The sequence below is a fragment of the Haliaeetus albicilla genome, chromosome 8, assembly GCF_947461875.1.
Source record: "Haliaeetus albicilla chromosome 8, bHalAlb1.1, whole genome shotgun sequence".
NCBI lineage: Eukaryota > Metazoa > Chordata > Aves > Accipitriformes > Accipitridae > Haliaeetus > Haliaeetus albicilla.
Window position 1 is genome coordinate 39,118,309 of NC_091490.1, and position 18,281 is coordinate 39,136,589.

The following is an 18,281-nucleotide window of genomic DNA, read 5'->3' on the forward strand; positions in this document are numbered from 1 at the left end:
TGGTGGTGTGTTGTGTGCTGCACGAGTAAAGCGGGGATCAGGGCTGGGCGAGGGAGAGGGCTGCTTGGGTCTCCCTTTCCTGGGATCACGCCTCTGTCCCAAGGCCCCTCCGCCAGGCCGAAACCAGTAGGAGGCTTGAAATAAGAAGGCAAAACCCCTTTGAAGGTACGAAACTCGCTGCGTAAACATGCTTGGGAGGGGAAGGGAAGGAAGAGGCAGAGCAGTGACTTGCCGGGGGGCCGGCACCAGCCTGGAATGACATGGCATCCGCAAGCTCCGGCCCTGCCGCTGCCCTCGGGGGGAGCGGGCTGAGCCGCCGCAGCCCTGCGTCCTGTCCGTCCTCGCTCCCCTCCGGAGGGGTTTCCCGTCAAGGCCCGTGGCTCGGGCCCCCGAGGTCCCTCCCCGTCCCACCGGCCGGCTCTGGCCTTTGCTCCCCCCCCCCTCCTCGGCTGCGTCGTCAGCAGAAACGGGCGGCTCTGCCCGCCCCCCCCCGCATCGCCTGGGGAGCCCAGCGGTCGGTTCCCCTGCCCGCCCCAGGCCACCGGCGCTTTGGGGACGGCCCAGGCCGGTCCCGCCGTGCCGCCCCTCCCGCGGGGCTCGCCGGGGCCCGCAGAGGCACCGGGGGTGGGGGGGGCAGGAGTGGGGCAGCCCCAGCGCCCTGGGCCTGCGCTGCGCCGCCACCGCGCATGTGCCGCCACCGACCCCGTTTCCCCCGGCCGCTCCCACTCGGAAGGAGAGGGGGGAAGGCAGCACACAGCCCCCCCGACGTGGGCGGGCTCGGGGCGGCTCCTCCCCCCCACCCGGAAGCCCGATGGTAGGAGCCGCCGGCGCGGTCACGTGAGGAAGCAGCATGGCGGCGCGCGGTGAGTGCTGGGACCGGCCCCGGGCGCGTCCGGCCGCCGGCTCGGGCCGTTCTCGTCCTCCGGTTCCCTCCGTCCCGTCAGGGCCTGGCCCGGCGGCTCTGGCTGAACGGGGCCGGGCTGGCACGGTCGCGGTGGGAGGCGGGGAGGAGGAGGGTTGGTCCGTGTCGGTCCCGGGGATCCGGTCGAGCCGGGTTCCGGGCGCTCCCCGTGGGGTCAGGCCCGGCCCCGGGGCCCGGTTCTGCTCGGTCCGCCGGCACGGGGCCGGGGCTCGCTCTTCGTCCCCGTGGCAGCTGCCGGGCTGGGCTACCGCCCTCTCTGCCGCCGTCCCGGGCTGAGGGAGCGGCTGGGAGCGCCCCGGGACCCCCTGAACCCCCCCACCCTCACCCGCCCCCCCCGCAGGAGTGTGACCGGAGGGACCCCCGCCAGAGTCCCGAGTGCCACCGGATCCCGGCGCCATGGTGACCGAGCAGGAGGTGGAGGCCATCGGCCGGACGCTGGTGGACACGGCCCAGCCCCTGCCCGCCCGGTTCCGGGCCCTCTTCACCCTGCGGAGTCTGGGCGGCCGCACCGCCGTGGACTGGATCAGCCGGGCCTTCGGGGACGGCTCTGCGCTGCTGAAGCATGAGCTGGCCTACTGCCTGGGCCAGATGCAGGACGAAGCGGCCATCCCCGTGCTCATCTGGGTGCTGGAGGACACCGGCCAGGAGCCCATGGTCAGGCACGAGGCGGGTATGATGGCAGCTCCTGTGGCTGTGGGGGCAAGGGAAGGGTCCAGCCCACAAGTGGGACTTGCAGGTGCTTCCCCCCCATACCAAATGGCTGGTTACGGCCTGATCCTGCTTGGGTGTCATGGCTTGGAAATTCCTGAGGCGTGTAACCACCTCACCGCATCCCCTGGCCGGCCCTGGCTGGACTGGTTGGCCAAACCTTCCCCTTCCTGCTGGCGAGGCTTGCTCCTGCCGTGTTTATTTGCCTGGCTGTCTCATTTAGGATCCGTCAGTCAGGCTTGTGTCCCCACTCCAGAGTGGGGCGAGGCTTTGCCGGAGGACACAGCAGGGTCCTCCTCCTCATGTAGGCACCTTGATAACATCCTGACACCTCCTCCCTTCAGGTGAAGCCCTGGGTGCTATCGGGAATCCCAAGGTGCTGGACATCCTGAAACGCTATTCAGAGGATCCCGTGGTTGAGGTGAGGCTCTTGGGGGAGTCATTTCCCCTGGGGTGCAGCTCTGCTGGTCCAGGAGGGTGAGGCAGGGACAGGGACACCATGAGCGGCATCTTGCTGTGTGTTGGCACCCAGCCGCTGCCGGGAAGCCCTGGGCACCTTCCCAGCGCCATATAGTGCTGTCCCTCAGCCAAGGCTGTGTCCCCGTCCCCGCAGGTGGCGGAGACGTGTCAGCTGGCAGTGAGGAGGCTGGAGTGGCTGCAGGAGAACAAGCAGGAGCCGGGCGCCAGCCCCTACCTCTCCGTGGATCCTGCTCCCCCTGCTGAGGAGACGGATGTCGCCAAACTCCGCGAAACCCTCCTGGATGAGTCACGCACGCTGTTCGACCGCTACAGGGCCATGTTTGCCCTGCGAAACCTGGGGGGCCAGGCTGCTGTGCTGGCGCTGGCAGATGGTAAGGGCCAGTGTGAGGCTGCCTGTAGTCTCCTCTCACTGTAAATCTGCACAGGTTAATCTGGGATTGGCCCTTCCCAAATCCAGGGCTGCCAGAGCTGCAGGGCTTCACTTAAGCTCGTCACACATTTGTTTCTGGAGCTGCTGTCCCCCTGCTTGCTTGCAAGAGCCACTTTGCAAAGCGCTCTGTCACTCTCTGGTGTTTCACAGCCCCCTCACCATTCTCCAGGCCCCCTTTCTCCATGGGTTTGGGTGGGAGAGGACACAGTCTGTAATGTTGGCTTGGGACCAACCAGTCTGACCTGGTGTCTCTGGGTGGGACCTGGCCCCAGGGTGTCAGGGTCCTGCTGTCCCGTCCTGGAAAGTCAGAGGCTGCTAACCTTGTCCTGGGGTTTGGGAATAGCTCTGGAGAGGGGAGTGAATGACTCCTGAGTGGGGAAGGGGCAGACCATAGCCCAGGAACCATTTGGACCCAGCCCAAGGGAAGTGGACGAGGCTCTCCAGCCATCTGGGACGAGCCGAGGGAATTTCTGCACTGTGAGAGAAGGTGTGCGGGGATCTGTGAGCTCCCGCTACGGCTGTTCAGTCCCGCAGCACGGGAGGGCTTGAGTCTGTGGCTGTGCTGCCAGTCTGCCCCAGGCAGATCGTGCCGGTGGGGCAGGGCCCGTGGGCGGCGCAGGCTACCCGGGGTAGGTGAGGGTGCCCGCAGCTCTGCTGGGGGGGCGGGTGCCACCGTCACAAGATGGCCTCCCTACGCCGCTGGGGCATGGCTGCGGGCCTGCAGTGCCAGGGCTGCCCCGGCTGTGCAGGGTCAGGGAATGGGGTGGGTCAGCCTTTCCTGTAGGTGTTTTGTCCCGTTCCCCAGAAGCCCCAACAGGTCTGGGGAGACGACCGCTGGCTCTAACCCCCAGACCAACCTGCCCCATGTCTTCTCCCAGCTTTTGGTGGGGGGCACCGGCCAAGCATCCCAGTGCACTTTGGGGGCCATGATGGCTCACTCTCGCCTCTTCCCCGCAGGACTGCATTCCGGCAGCGCCCTCTTCCGCCATGAGATCGGCTACGTGCTGGGCCAGATGCAGGATGAGGCCTGCGTCCCGCAGCTGACGGCCACGCTGCGCAGCCGCACCGAGAGCCCCATGGTGCGCCACGAGTGCGCCGAGGCCCTGGGCTCCATCGCCCGCCCCTCCTGCCTGGAGACCCTGCGTGCCTTCGCCCACGACGAGGAGCGGGTGGTGCGGGAGAGCTGCGAGGTGGCGCTGGACATGTACGAGTACGAGAACGGCACCCAGTTCCAGTACGCCGACGGGCTCTGCAAGCTGCAGGCCTCCGCCTGAGCCCCGGCTGAGGGGGGGGCACAGGCCCCGCTGTCATGGCCGCCTCCATCAACATGGATCCCTGCCTTGCCGCGGCGGAGGTGGAGGAGGAACTGGATTTGCTTTCTGGCACAATTACAGCTGCCTTCTCCCTCCAGATCCAGGCTGAGCTGCTACTTGTCCCCCTCCCTCTCGCCACCCCCCATTTCCTGGATCTGCCCCTTTTTCCCTGCCAGGATCAGCACTGCCTGCCCGCAGCCTGGCTCAGGGCTCGGACCGGGTGGGCTCCGCTCTGCACGTCGGAGCCTGTCGCGGCTGTGCGGGGCCTGGGGCTGCTCTGGGCTTGTGCTGCCGTGGCGGCTCGGTGTGAAACAGCTCCACTTTCCCTGCCTGAGCTTTGCTGGGGGGGGCAGGGCTGGCTTTGGGCACTCGCTCTCGTAGGTTGTAGCAGTGTGATGCCTCGAAATAGCCCTTGGTGCTGGTGCCGAGCCGGGTCCCTCCTTGCATCTGTGGCGGAGGAGCTGCTGTGGGTTTGGCCTCTCCTGTCGGGGCAGGCCAGAGCTGTGCTTGCGGCAGCTTTTTCCCTGGGATGGGGGTTGTTTCATGGCAAGGTTTGGAAGATTTGGCTGCGCTTTTTCTTTCTGCAGGGAGCGGCGGTGCTGCCATTAGGGCTTACAGGGTGAGGCAGAGCCTGCCCGGACTTTCCCCCGTGTTTAACCAGACCTGGGAGGGCTGAGGCTGGTGTCTGCTGCCGTCACCCAGCACCCAAACCCCTTGGGCAGCCCAGTGTGGGCACGGGGAGGGGCTGGCAGGGAATAAAGCGCTGGCAGGGGGAGCTCCCGCATGAGTCGAGCTGTGATTTAGCCCTTGCCCAGATGTGGGGTGCACCCAACACCGCAGGGTCGGGCCCCAGTGGGGAGCCCCGGGGCTGCCATAATAGAATCATGGAACAGAGTCATTTAGGTTGGAAAAGACCTTTAAGTTCGAGTCTAACCAATGGGAGGAGAGAACATGGGGTGGGGTTCCTGATGGCATGGGGTAAACGCCCCCTCCCCACAGCCCTGTCAGGCCTGGGGAGGAGGGCAGACATTGCCCGTGGAGCTCCCCAGAGCCCCCACGGTGCTGCCCAGCAGAGGAGCTGGTGGGGTCCCGCTGCCCTGCAGGGACTGGTGTGCTGCTGACGGTGCTTTTCCCCTTGACCGAAGTCTCCCTGTGAGTCGCTCCTGGGCTCAATCCTCTTAGTCCCTAAAGCCACTGCTGCGGCCAGCTGGGTGTCCCCAGGGCTCTGGTGCCTAGGGACACAGCTGGAGGGGGGAGCCCCAGCTGTGGCCCAGTCTGGCCCAATTCGTGACCCCATGGAAGGGAATTTTACTGGAGACCTGACCAGTTTTGGTCACCTGTACAAGCTTACTGGAAGTCAGACCTACTTGCCCGAGTGTTGTGGATGGGGTCGCTTGTGTGTGATGCGGGGGGTGAGGGCCACCGAACCTCTTTTCCTTGGCACTGGAGACAAAAAAACTGATGTTTTCACACCGTTTCAGAGTCAGCAGCTGTTACGGGGTTTCTTGCCTCCCTTCCCTCAACCTCTGTAGCCTCTGGGTGATAGGCAGGACCCAGCTGGCACCGCCAAGCTTTGGGGTGTCTCTGCACCCTTCTCTATCCCCTGCGGGTGATGAGGCAGGGCAGTGGGACATGCCATTTCCCCCTTGCCACTTTATCGGTGAAAGGCAGCTGCTGGCTCCATGCTGGGAGCTTATCAGGATGCGGGCTGTGGCACGCTGCCAGCGTTTTTTGCCAGTGTGTTTGTCCCTGTGTATTGCCCCGGCTACTCCAAGCCTTGCTCTCTGCTGTTCTCCGGCGTTTCCACAGGTGAGTCACTTGGATGATGCAGGGTTGTTTCCAAATCTTTCTGCGCCAGCATTTGCCTCCGCTCCCCCAAATGCCTTTAAAGCCCAAATTGGAATGAAACTGGCATTTTTGTGGCCAGGATCTGGCCAGGGGCAACCTGGGTGCAGTAGAGCCAGGACGTGTGCCGGGGTGGAGGAGGGCCTGGGTGTTGAGCCCTGACTTGGCACCAAACCCTGCGGGCACCTTCGTCCCTCCCTGGCCAACCCCCCCTGGGAAGGGCTTGGGTTTTCTTTTCAAGGCTGCTGCTGCTCTGGGCCAAACCCTGCACCATCCTGGTGCAGAGGGCATCGCTTTCGGGTGGTGCTTGCACTCTGTGCCCCTCTGCAAGATGCTCCTCACCGGAGGAGCAACGCTGGGTGCCGGGGTACCCCACGCAGTGGCCAACGTGAAGCTCCGGGAAGATGATGGCCTCTCGCTTCTGCTTCGCTGTGGCTGGACTCCATGCAGCAAAGGGGCCCCATGGGACACCCCCCCACCCCCAGCATGGGGCTGCAGCACCCATCGCCTCCTGGCTCGGAGGGCACCACGTCCTCGGGGGCAGGGTGCTGCTGCCAGGATTTCACACCATCTGCTCGGGGGATCCTGCCGAGGGATTTAACCAAGCTCAGGGGAGGGGGGGAGGCCTTGGGGTGTCCCTCCCCATCCCTGCCTTTGCACATTCTCCAGCTGCGGACGATTGTCCACTACCGGGGGGGTAGAGGTACCTGTGGTGCTGCCAGAGGGGCAGATTCAGGGGACCCTGAACCATGTCGGAGCCCGCTGGTCACCCCCCAGGCTGAGCCTGCCGGGGCTGTGCCTGGATTAGCGGGCACTAAGCTCCTTCCCGCAGATGCTCTGTCCTTTGGCGGCAGCGGACGAGCGGCACTGCCACCAGGGATGGGGACCTCCCTGTCCCCGTGAGCCGCCAGCACCGAGGAGCCTTGTGGACCCAGATGCCACTTCTCCCCTGCGCAGAAGAGGCTTCGGTGGCTCGGGGCCGGGGTGCGGGGGGAGCTGGCGATGGCCCTGGCGGGGGGCACCCTGCTCCCCGGCACCGGGGGGGCATGGGGGTCACGGCACTTGCTGCAATCTCCCCCTGAGGAGGACGGGGTGCTGTACGTGGACTACAAGCCCCCCGCCTTGGACAGCATCCGCCTGCCCCGATACGTCCTTTACCTGATGATGGCGGCCACCCTGGTGCTGGTGGTGGCATATGCCATTGTGGGGCATCTCATCAAGGACCTGGTGCACGACTTCGCTGGTGAGTGCTGCCCAGAGCACGGTTGAGCTTTGGGGCTCCTTATGGGGCTGGGTGGGGGGCAAGAGGGGGTGTCCCCCAGACCGAGAACCTTTGCTGTGGTGGGGATGTGCCGCTGATGGCTCCATCTCTGCTCCCGCAGACTGGGCGTTCGGGCCGAAGCCAGAGGAGGAGAAGGCGGTGATGGCCGAGGGGACCGTGCCGGAGGTGGAGTGGCTGGAGGAGGACGGGGTGCTGGTAGAGGGGAAGCCAAAGGGTGAAGGCGCCGGCACCCTGCCCGGCATGGAGATCCCACTGGGGCTGCTCACCACCGCCCCGCGCAGCTCCATCTCCTTCGCCGACTCCCACAAGAAGAGGTTTTTCTAGGGCCGGGGGACACCCCTGCCGCCACCGGGACCCTGCAGCCATGCCTGGCCATCGGGTCACAGCACGGCCACCGGCCACAGACTCGGGTGTGCGGGTGACGCTGCCCGGTCACACACGCTTATCTTGGGGCTGCTATCGCTGCCCCCCCCCAATAAAGCAGCCTGCCCCAGCCCCGCTCACTCGCCCCTTAGCCAGGCGTGGGCACGGGGAGGTGGCAGGGCTGGGACACCCCAATGTTCACCTGGGGACAGCAGCATCCCTCGGTGGAGCCGTGCTGGCCCCCGGGCATGGGCACGTGGGGAGGGACACGCATGTGGGAGCACATGTGTTGATGCGTGTGTGGGTATGTAAAGGGGGGTGCAAACCCCTGACGTGGGGGCACAGCCCGGGCGTGGGCGCAGGGGGCACGGACATGGGCGTGCACGGGCGTGCACATGGAAACACGGACGCACACGCCTATGGGGAGGCCTACGTCAGCACAACTGTGCGCAGGTGCATGGGGAGGGAGGGACAGACAGACAGATGGCTGTATGCTGAAGGTGAATTTGCCCCCGCTGGCCACCTTGGTGCCCTAATGCTGCCAGGCAGTGCCCCCTCCCCAAGGGGCAGAGCTCGGTGGCACCCACAGGTGCCCCCAAAGCCAGTCTTGGGCAGGGGGCAAAGCACCCATGAGCTGTACTTGGGCTCTGAGTGGGGGCACTGGGGATGGGGGCTGTGTCATATGGACCCCTATTCCCTGCCTTAAACCCAGGCTGGGGCTGGACCCCCCCCATCCCTCCAGTGGAGACCCTGTCCCCGTGTCCCCAGGCACTTTCTTCACCCCTTGGGGAATTGCCATGGGCAGGGTGGCCCTGCCGAAGACCACGGTCCATCCCTGGGGTGCTGCCAGCTCCCCCGTGCCTCAGTTTCCCCTGTGCCCCGGCAGGCGGGGGCTGCAAGGTGGAGCGGAGCAGCTCACCCTGCCAAGGTCTCGCCGATAACACCATTAATACTGGGGTCTTCACAGTACCCGGACACTCCCTGGGCACATGATGGGGTTCCACCAGCACCAGCCATTGCAACTGGGATCCAGCTGGCCTGGGCCTGACTGAGGGCCAGGGGGTGGCCTGGCACTGCCCACTCTGCCCCATCCCCACGGCGTGGCAGGGTGGGGGCCGTGTCTGCAGGGATGGGACACTGGCCTGGATCTGCCCCAGCCCTGCCAGTGGGGACGGGGGTGCGGTGCCCCATGGGCAGTGGGGAGAGACTGGGACGGGGCAGCAGGCAGGGTGGGTGCTCCTCCGCACATCTGCCCATCTGTCTGTCCCTCCACCCACCCATCCGGCTGTCTGTCCTTCCTTCCTTCCGTCCATCCAGCTGCCCACCCACCCATCCATCTGTCCGTCCGTCCCTCCCTCCTTCTACCCATCCATCCACCCCTCCTTCCCTCCCTCCGTCCACCCACGCTCCCATCCATCTGTCCCTCCCTCCACCCGTCCATCTGTCCCTCCATCCCCACCACCACCACTCACCCACCCCGGGGATTGACCCCAGCCCTGGGCAACGGGGCTGCTGCCGTGGTCCCCGAGGTGGTCCCCGAGGTGGTGGCCACTGGGTGCCGCAGGGTGCTGGTGGCTCAGCCAGGGGAGAGGAGAGGTGCCACCTCCCAAGGGTTATAGAAGCCACGTTGCCATGGCGCTTGGTGGCACTTGTCCTCTTGAGCCCAATAAAAGCTGCTCGTTGGCCCGGGGTGCAGAGAGCGGCACCTGCGCTCGGCCCCAGCAGCGGCGTGGGAGAGGAGCCCATCTCAGGGTGCAGGATCTGGCCGTGCCCCAGCCCTCTGCCAGCCTCCCCTGAAAATGCCGAGGACTTCACAGCCCCTTTCGCTCCTGGTCCTGCTCGTCCTCGCCGCCACTGCCCGGGGACAGGCCGGTAGGTGCCCCTGCAGCCCCCCTGTCCCCCTGTGCCCCTGGGGCGGGGTGGCTGTGCCTGTCCTGGGCCATCGGATCAGCTCCTGGGAGACCTTCCCAGTAGGACCAGTCTGTCCCAGTGCTCTGGCAGCAACTATTTGGGGGGCAGAGTGGAAAGACTTGGGGGTACCTGCCTGCTGTCCCCAGTGCTCCCCACTGTGCTGGCACCCCCACGCTCTCCCGGGGATGGGTTGGCTGTGTCGGGGGTGGCTTCCTTGGCACCCAAGGGATGGTGGGAATTGGGTGCCCATGAGCGCCTGTCAATGTCCCCAGCGTCCCCAGCATCCCCCCGGTGCCAGGCTGGGCACAATCGGGTCTCTGTGCCATGGGATGGGAGGGGGTCCCATCCCCTGCAGGATGGGGTTCCCCCAAAGCCATCCCCCTCCCCATCCCTGTTCCCATCCCCGTCCCTGTCCCCATCCCCGTCCCTGTCCCCGTCCCTGCCGTGGCAGGCACCGGCCCCAAGGAGCTGCAGCCCTGGCTCGTCAGCCTCACGGCCGTCGTCGTCTTCCTCTTCATCGTCTTTGTGGTCCTGCTCATCAACCGGCTCTGGCAGATCAGGATGCGCAGGTGGGCCGGTGCAGTGGGGACGCATCCTGCACCCGCCTCAGCGGGGGGGGGACTGCCGGCCCCGGGGGGGAGCAGGGTGCTGCGGGGTGGGGACGGGACCGTCCCCAGGCACCGCTCAGCCCCTCTCTCCCCTCGCAGGAAGCATGGCGGCCTCCAGGAGACCCAGGGGACTGAGAGGTACCATGGTTTGGGCGCTGTGGGGCTGACACCGGGCCCCCCACCAGCCGGGCCTCAGTTCCCCACTGGGGTCGGCCACGTGCTGGCGGTGCCACGCGTGGCCCGGCATGGCCGAAAGCGATGGTGACGCCCCAGGGGAGCGGGGCCGGGGGTGCCCTGTGGTGGGTGGCCATGCCTCGTTGACGCCTTCCTCCCAGCAGGCTGGAGCACGCTGGCTGCGCCAACCCGGCGGCCGAGAAGGACAGCGACGAGGAGAGCGACGGCGAGGAGCAGAGCAAGGCCACGTCCTTCTGAAGGGGCGGCCGTCCCCTGCCCGCTCGGTGCCCGGCCTTAGGGACGCCCCGTCGGGCGCTTCGCCCTCAGCCCCGTCCGCCGGACGTGGATCCACGCCGGGTTTTGCGGAGCGGCAGCGGGGCGGGAAGTGCCGCGGCGGTTCCCGGCTGCCGCCAAGACCCGGCGTGGATTCGCCGCCCGCCGGAGTGGATCGGAGAGGGCGGCGGCTGGGGACAGGAGCAGGCCCCCCCCCCCCCGCCCCTCCCAGCCCTGGGCCGGGGGTGCCCCCGGCTGTACCCCGGTAAAGGTCCCAGCCTGCCCCGGCGTCAAGCGTCTGGTGTCACCGTGCCGGAGATGGGGCTGTCCAGTGGCCCCCCGGGGGGCTCTGCACCCCCAGGATGGGGCCCGCGGGTGCTGGGTGCGGGGGCACCCCTGGGTGCCACCGGGGCGGGGGACAACGGCAGGGTCCTGGCACGTGACAACCTGCCAGGCCTCAGCGACTTCAGCGCGGCGGTGTCCGGCCGCGCCGCTGCCCCCCGACACCCCCTCTGGGCGTCCTGCCCCACGTCCCGGGGCGTGGGGGGGACCGACGGGATCCTGGGGGATGGGGGACAGTCTGGGGGGGCATCCGGAGCAGCTCTATCGGGACGGGGACGATGGGGACTGCGGGGGTGATGCGCGGCTTCGGCCGATGACGTCACACGGGTGAGGCGATGATGTCACGTGCACGAGGTGGTGACGTCACGTGGCCAAGGTCTCGACGCATCCCCACGTGAGCCCAGGGCTGCACCCACCCGTGTCCCCGTTCCCCGCGTGTCCCCTCCGCGCCTGCCCCGCTCCCACCTCCCTGTCACCCCCCGGGGGGCTGCTGCCCCCGCCTCACCCACCCTCCTCATCCGGGCCTAGAGCACCCATGGGTGGGCCCCCCGCTCCGGGGTGATGGGCACCCATTGCCCAGCACGGCTCTGCTCCAGTATGCCCCAGTACACCCCAGTGCCTGCCCCCCCACCACCAGCGGGGACACCCGGTTCCTCCCCAGGGCAGGCACTGTGCCTCAGTTTCCCCCGGGGGCAGCGAAGGAAGGGCAGAGGCGGGCTGGAGTTGAAGCATAGCTTGTTTAATTTTTATACATTTTTTTTTTTTGTCTTTTTTTTTTTCCTTTTCTTTTTTTTATCTTTTTTTTTGTGTGTCAGTTTTCTGTTTTTTGTTTTTTTCTTCTTTTTTGTCTCTTTTTCTCTTTTTTGCATAGGGGAGGGGGGGGGAAAAACAACCAAAAAAAAAACCCAACAAAAAAAAAAAAAAACAAACCCTGAAACAAAACAAAAGAAACAAAACAAAAAAAAAACAAAAAAAAAACAAACCCCAAAATCCATAGTCACGGTCAGTAACTGGTATGTAGGCAGGAGCGGCGGCTATCGGTAATGGCTGCGTACAATGGTATAATCAAATATCGTGAAGCACCAGGGAGGCGAGCGGGGGGCTCGGGGGGGGTCATGCAGGGACTTGGGGATGGGGGGACACAGCCGGAGGGGATGGGGGGGGGATCCCGACCCCGGCTCGCGGCCCTGGTGCGCTCGGCGGGTGTGTAACGGCTGCGGCAAGCGAGAAAGCGAGAATCCGGCTAACTAGTAAAATATAACTGCGAGGGAGGGGGCACCCACCCGACCCCCCGAAAAGGCGGGCGAGGGCAGCCGGCGGCGCGGAGGCACTGCGGCGGGATTTTTGGTATGGGTGTGAGTCGTGGTCCTGCCGGCTGCCGCCTCGACGCCTTTTTGGGGTGGTTTCTCTCCTTTTGCCGCTCTTTGCCCGGGTGGGGGTGGGTTTCCCCCCTCCACCTTCCCCCCCCCCCAATCTCCACCTCCGCTCCCACCTGCTCGTGGGCATCGCGCGGGGCACCCGCGGGTGCTGCCGTACAGGGGGCACCCATGGGTGCTGCCCGCCCCAGCCGGCGGCGGGAGCCTGGGGGACAGAAAGCAGCAATTCCAAACTCAAGAGTACAAAAAAAAAAAAAAAACCCAAAAAAAAAAAAAAAAAAAAGAAACAAAACAACAACAAACAAGACATATATATATATATAGGGGTTTTTATATATATATATATATTCCTTTGCGCTTTAAAGTACCTTAACTGTGTGTCGGCCCACAGGGACCCGTGCCCACCTCCGGCCCCTGCAGCCCCATATATATATATGTGGAGAGAGAGATATATATATATGTACAGGTTATTTTTTTTTTATTTATAGGTCACAAGGACTATTTTTAATTAATTTTTTTTAAGCCGACGAGCCCGACTAAAAACCCTCTAGGAGAGACTGTAGTGCATGAAACCCCCGCGGGAGCCCCGGGCGCGGTGATTGTCGAGCGGACCCCCCCCCCAAATCCCCATCCTGCTGGGGGCCCCCCCGGAGCACCCCCAGCGATGGGGGGTGCGTATGTGTGTCCCCCACCCCACCCCACTTTGCGCCCACCCCGACTGTGGCCACCGAGCCCAGAGGCCGCGGGGGGAGAAAAAAAAAAAAAAAAATGGGAGAACGATTAAAAAAATCAAAAATAACAAAAAATTAGTGGTCGTCCCCCCCTGTCCCCACACGGCCAGTGCCCCCCAGGGAGGGGGCTGGGGGGGGAGTTTGCATATTCCCTTTGGGCAGAGACGGGGGGGGGGATGCAGCCCCGGGGTGGTGGGTGTCGGGGGGAGCAGTGCAAAGGTGCTGGGGATGGTGGGGGCTCCCCGGACCCCCAAGGGAAAGCCCCCAGTCCGACACCCCCCCCGCCACCCTCCAAACTGGGGGGGGGGGGGGCGTCGAGTTGATTATTTTTTGCCTTTTTATTTTTTTAACATGTTTTAAGGTGCTTTTCTTGCCAAGGGCGGGTTTTGGGGGGCTGGGGGGGGGGGGGCTGCAGCCGCAGCCCGGCCAGATGTGCTGCTGGCCCTGGGGGTAAAGGCAGCAAAAGGGGGGGGGGACACCCCGTCCGGTGTCCCCCGTGGGGCTGGGGGCTTTGGGGGCTTCCTCGGGGTGGGGGGGCCCAGGCCCGAGGGGCGCCAGCGCCCCTCGCCTCCCCCCCAGGCCCCACGCTCGCGGGGGGGGGGCTGGACGGGGGGCTGCCCCAGGTGCCCCCCGCTCCCTCCCTCCGCTGGCTGTCGCTCTGCTCACCACTGAGAAATGCTATTTTTTTATATATATATATATTTTTTTGCTTTGAGCTGATCCTTTTCTAGCCTTAAAACCCTTTTTTTGTTTGTTTTTTTCTTTTTTTTTTCAATTTTCTCTCTTTTTTTTTTTTTTTTAATTCTATTTTTTAAAGTTATTTTCCCCCAACTGGACGCTAACCTCCCGCTCCCCGCGTTGCATTGTCCTTGCAGAAATCAATACTGCACCTTGCATAAAGAAGAGTCTCCCAAGGATGTTCCCCTGCCCTGTGGGACCCCCAGCAAACCGCACCGGTGGGCGAGACCCCGGCGGGACACGACACCCCCCCCCCCCTTCCCCACTAATACTTTTGGACACCAAAAAAAAAAAAGAAAAAGAAAAAAAAGAAAAAAAAATTAAAAATTTAAAAAAATGTTGACGACGACGTTTCTTCATTACAAAGCAGCAGCGACGCGCGGTGCCACCCGCCCATCGGTGTCACAACCCGCGTCAGTCCTCAGCCTCAAGGGGGGCTGGGGGGGTGTGTGTGTCTCTCTCTCTCCGGCCGGCGGGACGCTTGGGTTTTAAGGCAAATTCTGGATTTTTTGGGGGTGTCGGGACCCCGCTCGGCAGTCGGCGCAGCAGAAGATAGGCAAAGTGACGGCGAGAGGGGAACTCCTGCTGGGACTTTGCCTGTTCCCTGCTCTGCCAGCCAGACCCCCGGAGATGAAGCCGATGGGGATGGGGGGGTGGGGGGCTGTGACCCCCCCCCCAACACCAGCCCTGGGGGGGAGGGGGGGGGGGAGAGGCACAGCTACATTCACACGGTTCCATTCCTGTCACGAGAGCAGCCGGGCTCAGCCCTCCCAGCCCTGCGCCCCATTGAAAACCAATTTAAAAAGGGGGGGGGGGTGTCCCCGCAAGGTGGGGAGGGGTGGTGGGATGCTGTGGCCCCCCCATAAGGGCTCAGCCATGGGGGTCTCCATCCCTGGTCCCCCCCATCCTCGTCCATCCTGCCCTGCCCGGACGCCTGGCTTCTCCGGAGCATTAAGGCGGGTGGGGGGCTCTGACCCGGGGGGGGGTCCCTGCTGCCTCCCGCCTCGCTGCCTTTGGTTGCTGTAAGCAGAAAAACAAAATAAAAACCCCCAAAAGGGAAGGGAAAAAAAATAAAATAAAGAGAGGCAAAGCAAAAGGGGTGGCCGGACCCCCCCCACCGGACCCCCCCCCCAAGGCCGGACCCCCCCTCGCCGGCGCAGCCGAGCGGCTATTGCATATTCCGGTGTGTTGGCGCAGAGGATGCATCGGTATTACCAACTGGAAGACGTTTCCGAGGGGGAAAATTGGTTAAAAAAGAATAATAATAGAGAGAAAAGGGACTTTTCCGGCCGAGAAGAAGCCATGCAGGAGGCGAGGGGGGGGCAGCCGCCCCCAGCCCCCCCGGCCCCCCGGGAGCCCCGGGCATGCAGCGACTCCCTCGCACTGATATCGGGTCCGGTAATACTTAGTCTTCGAAGGCAAGGCACATCATGTGGTATAAAATTTCGTGCAAATTAGGAAAACATGGATTTTTTTTTTTTTCTTGTGTGTTTTTTTTTTTTTACGGCTTTTTTTTTCTTTTATACAGAATTTTTTTTTTTTTTTCCTCTTTTTTTTTTCTCTTTTGCTGAAGGGGGAAGGTAGAGCCGGTTAATACAGTCTGCCATGCACAGCATCAGCCATCCGCGGCTGGGTTGAGCCAGGTCACCAGATCCTGTTAAAGCACCATGCAGTTTATTTGTCTTTTTTTTTTTTTTTTTTGTCTTTTTCTTTTTTTTCATGTGTTTCTTTTCTCAGATCTTTTTAAAAAAACAGGTTTCCTTCTCCGCCAAGCGCTTTTTTTTTTTTTTTTTTCCTTTTTTTTTGTGGGTTTTCTCCGTTTCTTGTCCTTTTTGATTACTTTTTCTCTCCCGGGATTTCCTGCGTCAGCCCTTTCCCCGGTGCCACGCCGCGGGCGCGCAGGATCCGGCCTCGCTGTGCTGTCCCGGGGGGTGGGAAGCGGGGTGGAGCGGGGGGCCGGTGGGATGGGGGATGCGATGTCGGTGGTCCACGGGCCGGCTCTGGGTGCCAGGGGAGGGGGCCAGGCCGGTGGTGGTGGTGGCTTCGGTGACGTCCCCTGCTCCCGGACATCCCACGGTGGCTTCTCTCCGTCATCACCTGTGGGGTGTCCCCTGGGGCGTGGGCTCCCTGGGGTCCCTTTGGGGACACACCTGGGACCCGTCTCCTCTGTGGCCGCCACCATCTCGCTGGAGACGCCGGGTGCCTTCGTCATCTTCCTCCTCCTCCTCGCCTCGGCTGCCGCGTGGGTCCCTCTGCTCTAAGGCACTGCCACGTCCCCGCGTCCCCTTCCCGGCCACGCCGCCATCGCGTGGGACGGGGACGGCCAGGCGCTTCCTCCAGCGCTGTTCCCCGCCGGGGCCTCCGCCGGGGGTCCCGGGACCCCTCCCCGCCGCAGTTCAGGCACTTGACGCGGGGCCGGGGGCTCCGTGGGGCTGGCTCTGCCCTCGCCCTCGCTCGGGCTCCTTTTCTCCATCCTTTTGTATTAAAAAAAAAAAAAAAACCCCAAAAAACCCCAAACCAGCCATCCCGGCAAGCCAGTGCCAGGGGCTCCGTCTCCTCCTCCTCCTCCTCTTCCTCCTCCTCCTCCTCCTCCTTTTTTGTGATTTTTTTTTTCTTCTTCTTTTTCTTATTTTTTTTTGACGATTCCCTCTTAAAAGTGCATTTCCTACAAAATGTGCAACACGAGCGCACCCTCTCCTCGCCATCCACCTGGAACCTGTCCACAGGAATGCATAGCTCAGACACACGGACGCACACCCCACCACAGCCCCACGGAACCCCCGGCGCGGGGACACAGGGACACACATGGGGACACGTGGGGATGGGGCTGGTGGACGCCGGCGGGCAAGGAAGGCATTGCAGAGAGACGGCGACCGATGCCCGGGCTCGACGGTGGCAGCCTGGGTCCCACCAGGACCGTGGTGGGAGCGTGCCCACGCCATGTCCCCGAGGGAATTGGGGTGCCACCGCCACCGCGACCGTCTCCAGCTGTGCCCATGCACCCTCCGTGGCCCAAAGCCCCCTCCTCCTGTGACAACCGCTCGTGCCAAGCCGAGCCGGCCACCGTGCCACCTGGCCATCATGCCACCGTGTCACTGTGCCACCACGCCACTGCGTCACCGCATCACCGTGTCACCGCATCACCACTGTCACCGTGTCACCGCAGCACGGTATCGCCCATCCCCGAGGCGCTTTCACGGCACAGAGCATCACATTGTCCCAACGGCAAGCGTGGCCGCGTCCGTTGGGAACCGGCGGCAGGAGGTGTCGTTCCCCCACCCTGCCGTGCCCCACCCCGGCCCCGGGGCCCCCCCGAGAGTCTGCATGGGGCCGGGGGGGGGGGGTGGTGGTGGGGGGTGGGTGGGGGGGTTTGATCTTTTCTACTCACATAGAGGCAAGAATGAGAGAGTCAAGAGCCGTTTGCATATCCGACCCTCCGGCAAGTGGCCAGCAGGGCTCTGGCGCCGCAGCCCCGCTGCCGCTCCGGGAGGCATCACTGGCACGAGTTGTGTCAGGTCTCGGCGCGGCGCCGGCCGACGGGGCAAATAATAGTGTTTTTCTTTCTTTTTTTTTCTGTTTCTTTGTTTTCTGGTGCATCGCTGGGGTGGGGGGGAAGGTCCTCCTGGGATGGGTTGTTGTTTTGTTTGTATTTTTTTTTCCTTTTTAAAAAAGTTTGACCCTTTTCCTTCTTCCTTTCCCTCGCTCTTTCCTTCGGGTGTGGGTTTTGCTTGTCGTCGTCGTCATCGTCGTCGTGAGTCCGCGCTCTCCGTCGTCACCGCAAGGCTGGGCCTGGTGCTCGGGGACGGGGATGTTCCTCTGGGGGTGCCTAAAGCAGAGGAGAAGGGAGGCGAAGGGGCGGCACGGCGGCGGTTATCCCAGGTACCAGGACTGCCAGGAGAGAAGACAGAGGCTGGCATTAGTGCTCTGCGACATGGGGCCACTCCGTGCCCCCCTGGCATATGTGTCCCCCCCCCGAGACAGCTGTCCCCACGCTGTCACCCTGCTCGTTTTGCCTTGCTGCTCTGCATGGCATCCTCATTCCTGCACTGAGTTTGTCAGCCCTCTGTGCCAGGGCCACCCGTGTCCCCCTTGGTTGCTGGTCCCTCTGCACCTCCGCGGCGAAGGCAATGCTTCCCAGGGAATGATCCCACTTGGGGACAGGTGGGGGGTGGCAGGGCTGGGGACCCTGTGGGGTGGCCCCCTGCCACCCTCCCATTGTCTGCCCCCTCAGCCCCAAGTTCAAGTTCGTCCCCGATTACCTCATGTCTGGTTTCCGTTGGCAACGAGACAGCTCGGGGCCGCCGCTTCCCTTAACCCTTCCCGGCCCCGCCACACATGACACAAGAGCAGGAGGTCTCAGCTACCCCGCCCTGGGATGCAGGACACCACTTCGTTTCCCTTGTGCCTCAGTTTCCCCATGCAGAGCATCCTTGAGCCCTGGGGAGGCTCCCAGAGCATGATTTGACACATGTGCGCAGGGACAGGGACCCTGGGGTCCTGGGGCTGCGAGCAGCCATAACCCCCACGGGTTTGCGGGTTGCAGGGACCCCGGCACCCTGCTCCCCCGGGGCTCTCCTGGCGCTGCCCCATGTCTCCTCTCTAGGAACCTAAAAGCCTCAGGGTGCCCACCCCACTGTGCTCTGCCCACGTGTAGGATTAGGGAAACTGAGGCTGGGCAGGAGGCTGTGTTTGCCTCCTGCTACAGCACAGCACCCTTGGGTGTCCCAGATCATGGCCTCCGAGTGCTTGCACCCTGGCACAGCACAGCACGCTTGGGCGCCCCAC

General features: G+C 63.8%; 4 protein-coding genes across 11 annotated transcripts in view; 3 read left to right on the top strand and 1 right to left on the bottom strand.

The window, feature by feature from the left end:
- Nucleotides 1-736: 736 nt before the first annotated feature.
- DOHH (deoxyhypusine hydroxylase) lies at nt 737-4,628 on the top strand. Its single transcript, XM_069790063.1, has 5 exons — nt 737-863; nt 1,263-1,592; nt 1,975-2,051; nt 2,244-2,481; nt 3,498-4,628. The coding sequence occupies exons 2-5, from the start codon at nt 1,319-1,321 to the stop codon at nt 3,812-3,814; spliced, it is 906 nt and encodes a 301-aa protein (XP_069646164.1). The 5' UTR covers nt 737-863; nt 1,263-1,318; the 3' UTR covers nt 3,815-4,628.
- A 1,652-nt stretch (nt 4,629-6,280) lies between these two features.
- Nucleotides 6,281-7,451, top strand: SMIM44 (small integral membrane protein 44). Its single transcript, XM_069790064.1, has 2 exons — nt 6,281-6,941; nt 7,081-7,451. Exons 1-2 carry the CDS (start codon nt 6,701-6,703, stop codon nt 7,302-7,304), a joined length of 465 nt encoding a protein of 154 aa, XP_069646165.1. The 5' UTR covers nt 6,281-6,700; the 3' UTR covers nt 7,305-7,451.
- Nucleotides 7,452-7,598: 147 nt separating this feature from the next.
- Nucleotides 7,599-11,580, top strand: SMIM24 (small integral membrane protein 24). Of its 2 annotated transcripts, none has more exons than XM_069790065.1 (4): nt 7,599-9,215; nt 9,706-9,823; nt 9,962-10,000; nt 10,198-11,580. In XM_069790065.1, exons 1-4 carry the CDS (start codon nt 9,143-9,145, stop codon nt 10,292-10,294), a joined length of 327 nt encoding a protein of 108 aa, XP_069646166.1. In that variant the 5' UTR covers nt 7,599-9,142; the 3' UTR covers nt 10,295-11,580. The 2 variants fall into 2 exon arrangements, with proteins under 2 accessions (XP_069646166.1, XP_069646167.1); XM_069790066.1 differs by having other exon boundaries at nt 10,201-11,580.
- NFIC (nuclear factor I C) overlaps nt 11,370-18,281 on the bottom strand; it is a 47,553-nt gene continuing 40,641 nt past the window's right edge. For all 7 annotated transcript variants that reach the window (XM_069790055.1, XM_069790059.1, XM_069790056.1 and 4 more), the window contains one exon: nt 11,370-17,384. In XM_069790055.1, coding sequence (XP_069646156.1) covers nt 17,367-17,384 — 18 coding nt within the window. In that variant the 3' untranslated portion in view covers nt 11,370-17,366. The remainder of the gene's footprint in view (nt 17,385-18,281) is intronic.

Coding starts and splice junctions, on each gene's coding strand:
- DOHH (XM_069790063.1), top strand. CDS start 1,319: ATGGTGACCGAGCAGGAGGTGGAGGCCATCGGCCGGACGCTGGTGGAC. Junction 1,593..1,974: donor CATGGTCAGGCACGAGGCGG/GTATGATGGCAG, acceptor TCCTCCCTTCAG/GTGAAGCCCTGGGTGCTATC. Junction 2,482..3,497: donor TGTGCTGGCGCTGGCAGATG/GTAAGGGCCAGT, acceptor TCTTCCCCGCAG/GACTGCATTCCGGCAGCGCC.
- SMIM44 (XM_069790064.1), top strand. CDS start 6,701: ATGGCCCTGGCGGGGGGCACCCTGCTCCCCGGCACCGGGGGGGCATGG. Junction 6,942..7,080: donor CCTGGTGCACGACTTCGCTG/GTGAGTGCTGCC, acceptor CTGCTCCCGCAG/ACTGGGCGTTCGGGCCGAAG.
- SMIM24 (XM_069790065.1), top strand. CDS start 9,143: ATGCCGAGGACTTCACAGCCCCTTTCGCTCCTGGTCCTGCTCGTCCTC. Junction 9,216..9,705: donor CACTGCCCGGGGACAGGCCG/GTAGGTGCCCCT, acceptor CTGCCGTGGCAG/GCACCGGCCCCAAGGAGCTG. Junction 10,001..10,197: donor GAGACCCAGGGGACTGAGAG/GTACCATGGTTT, acceptor CCTTCCTCCCAG/CAGGCTGGAGCACGCTGGCT.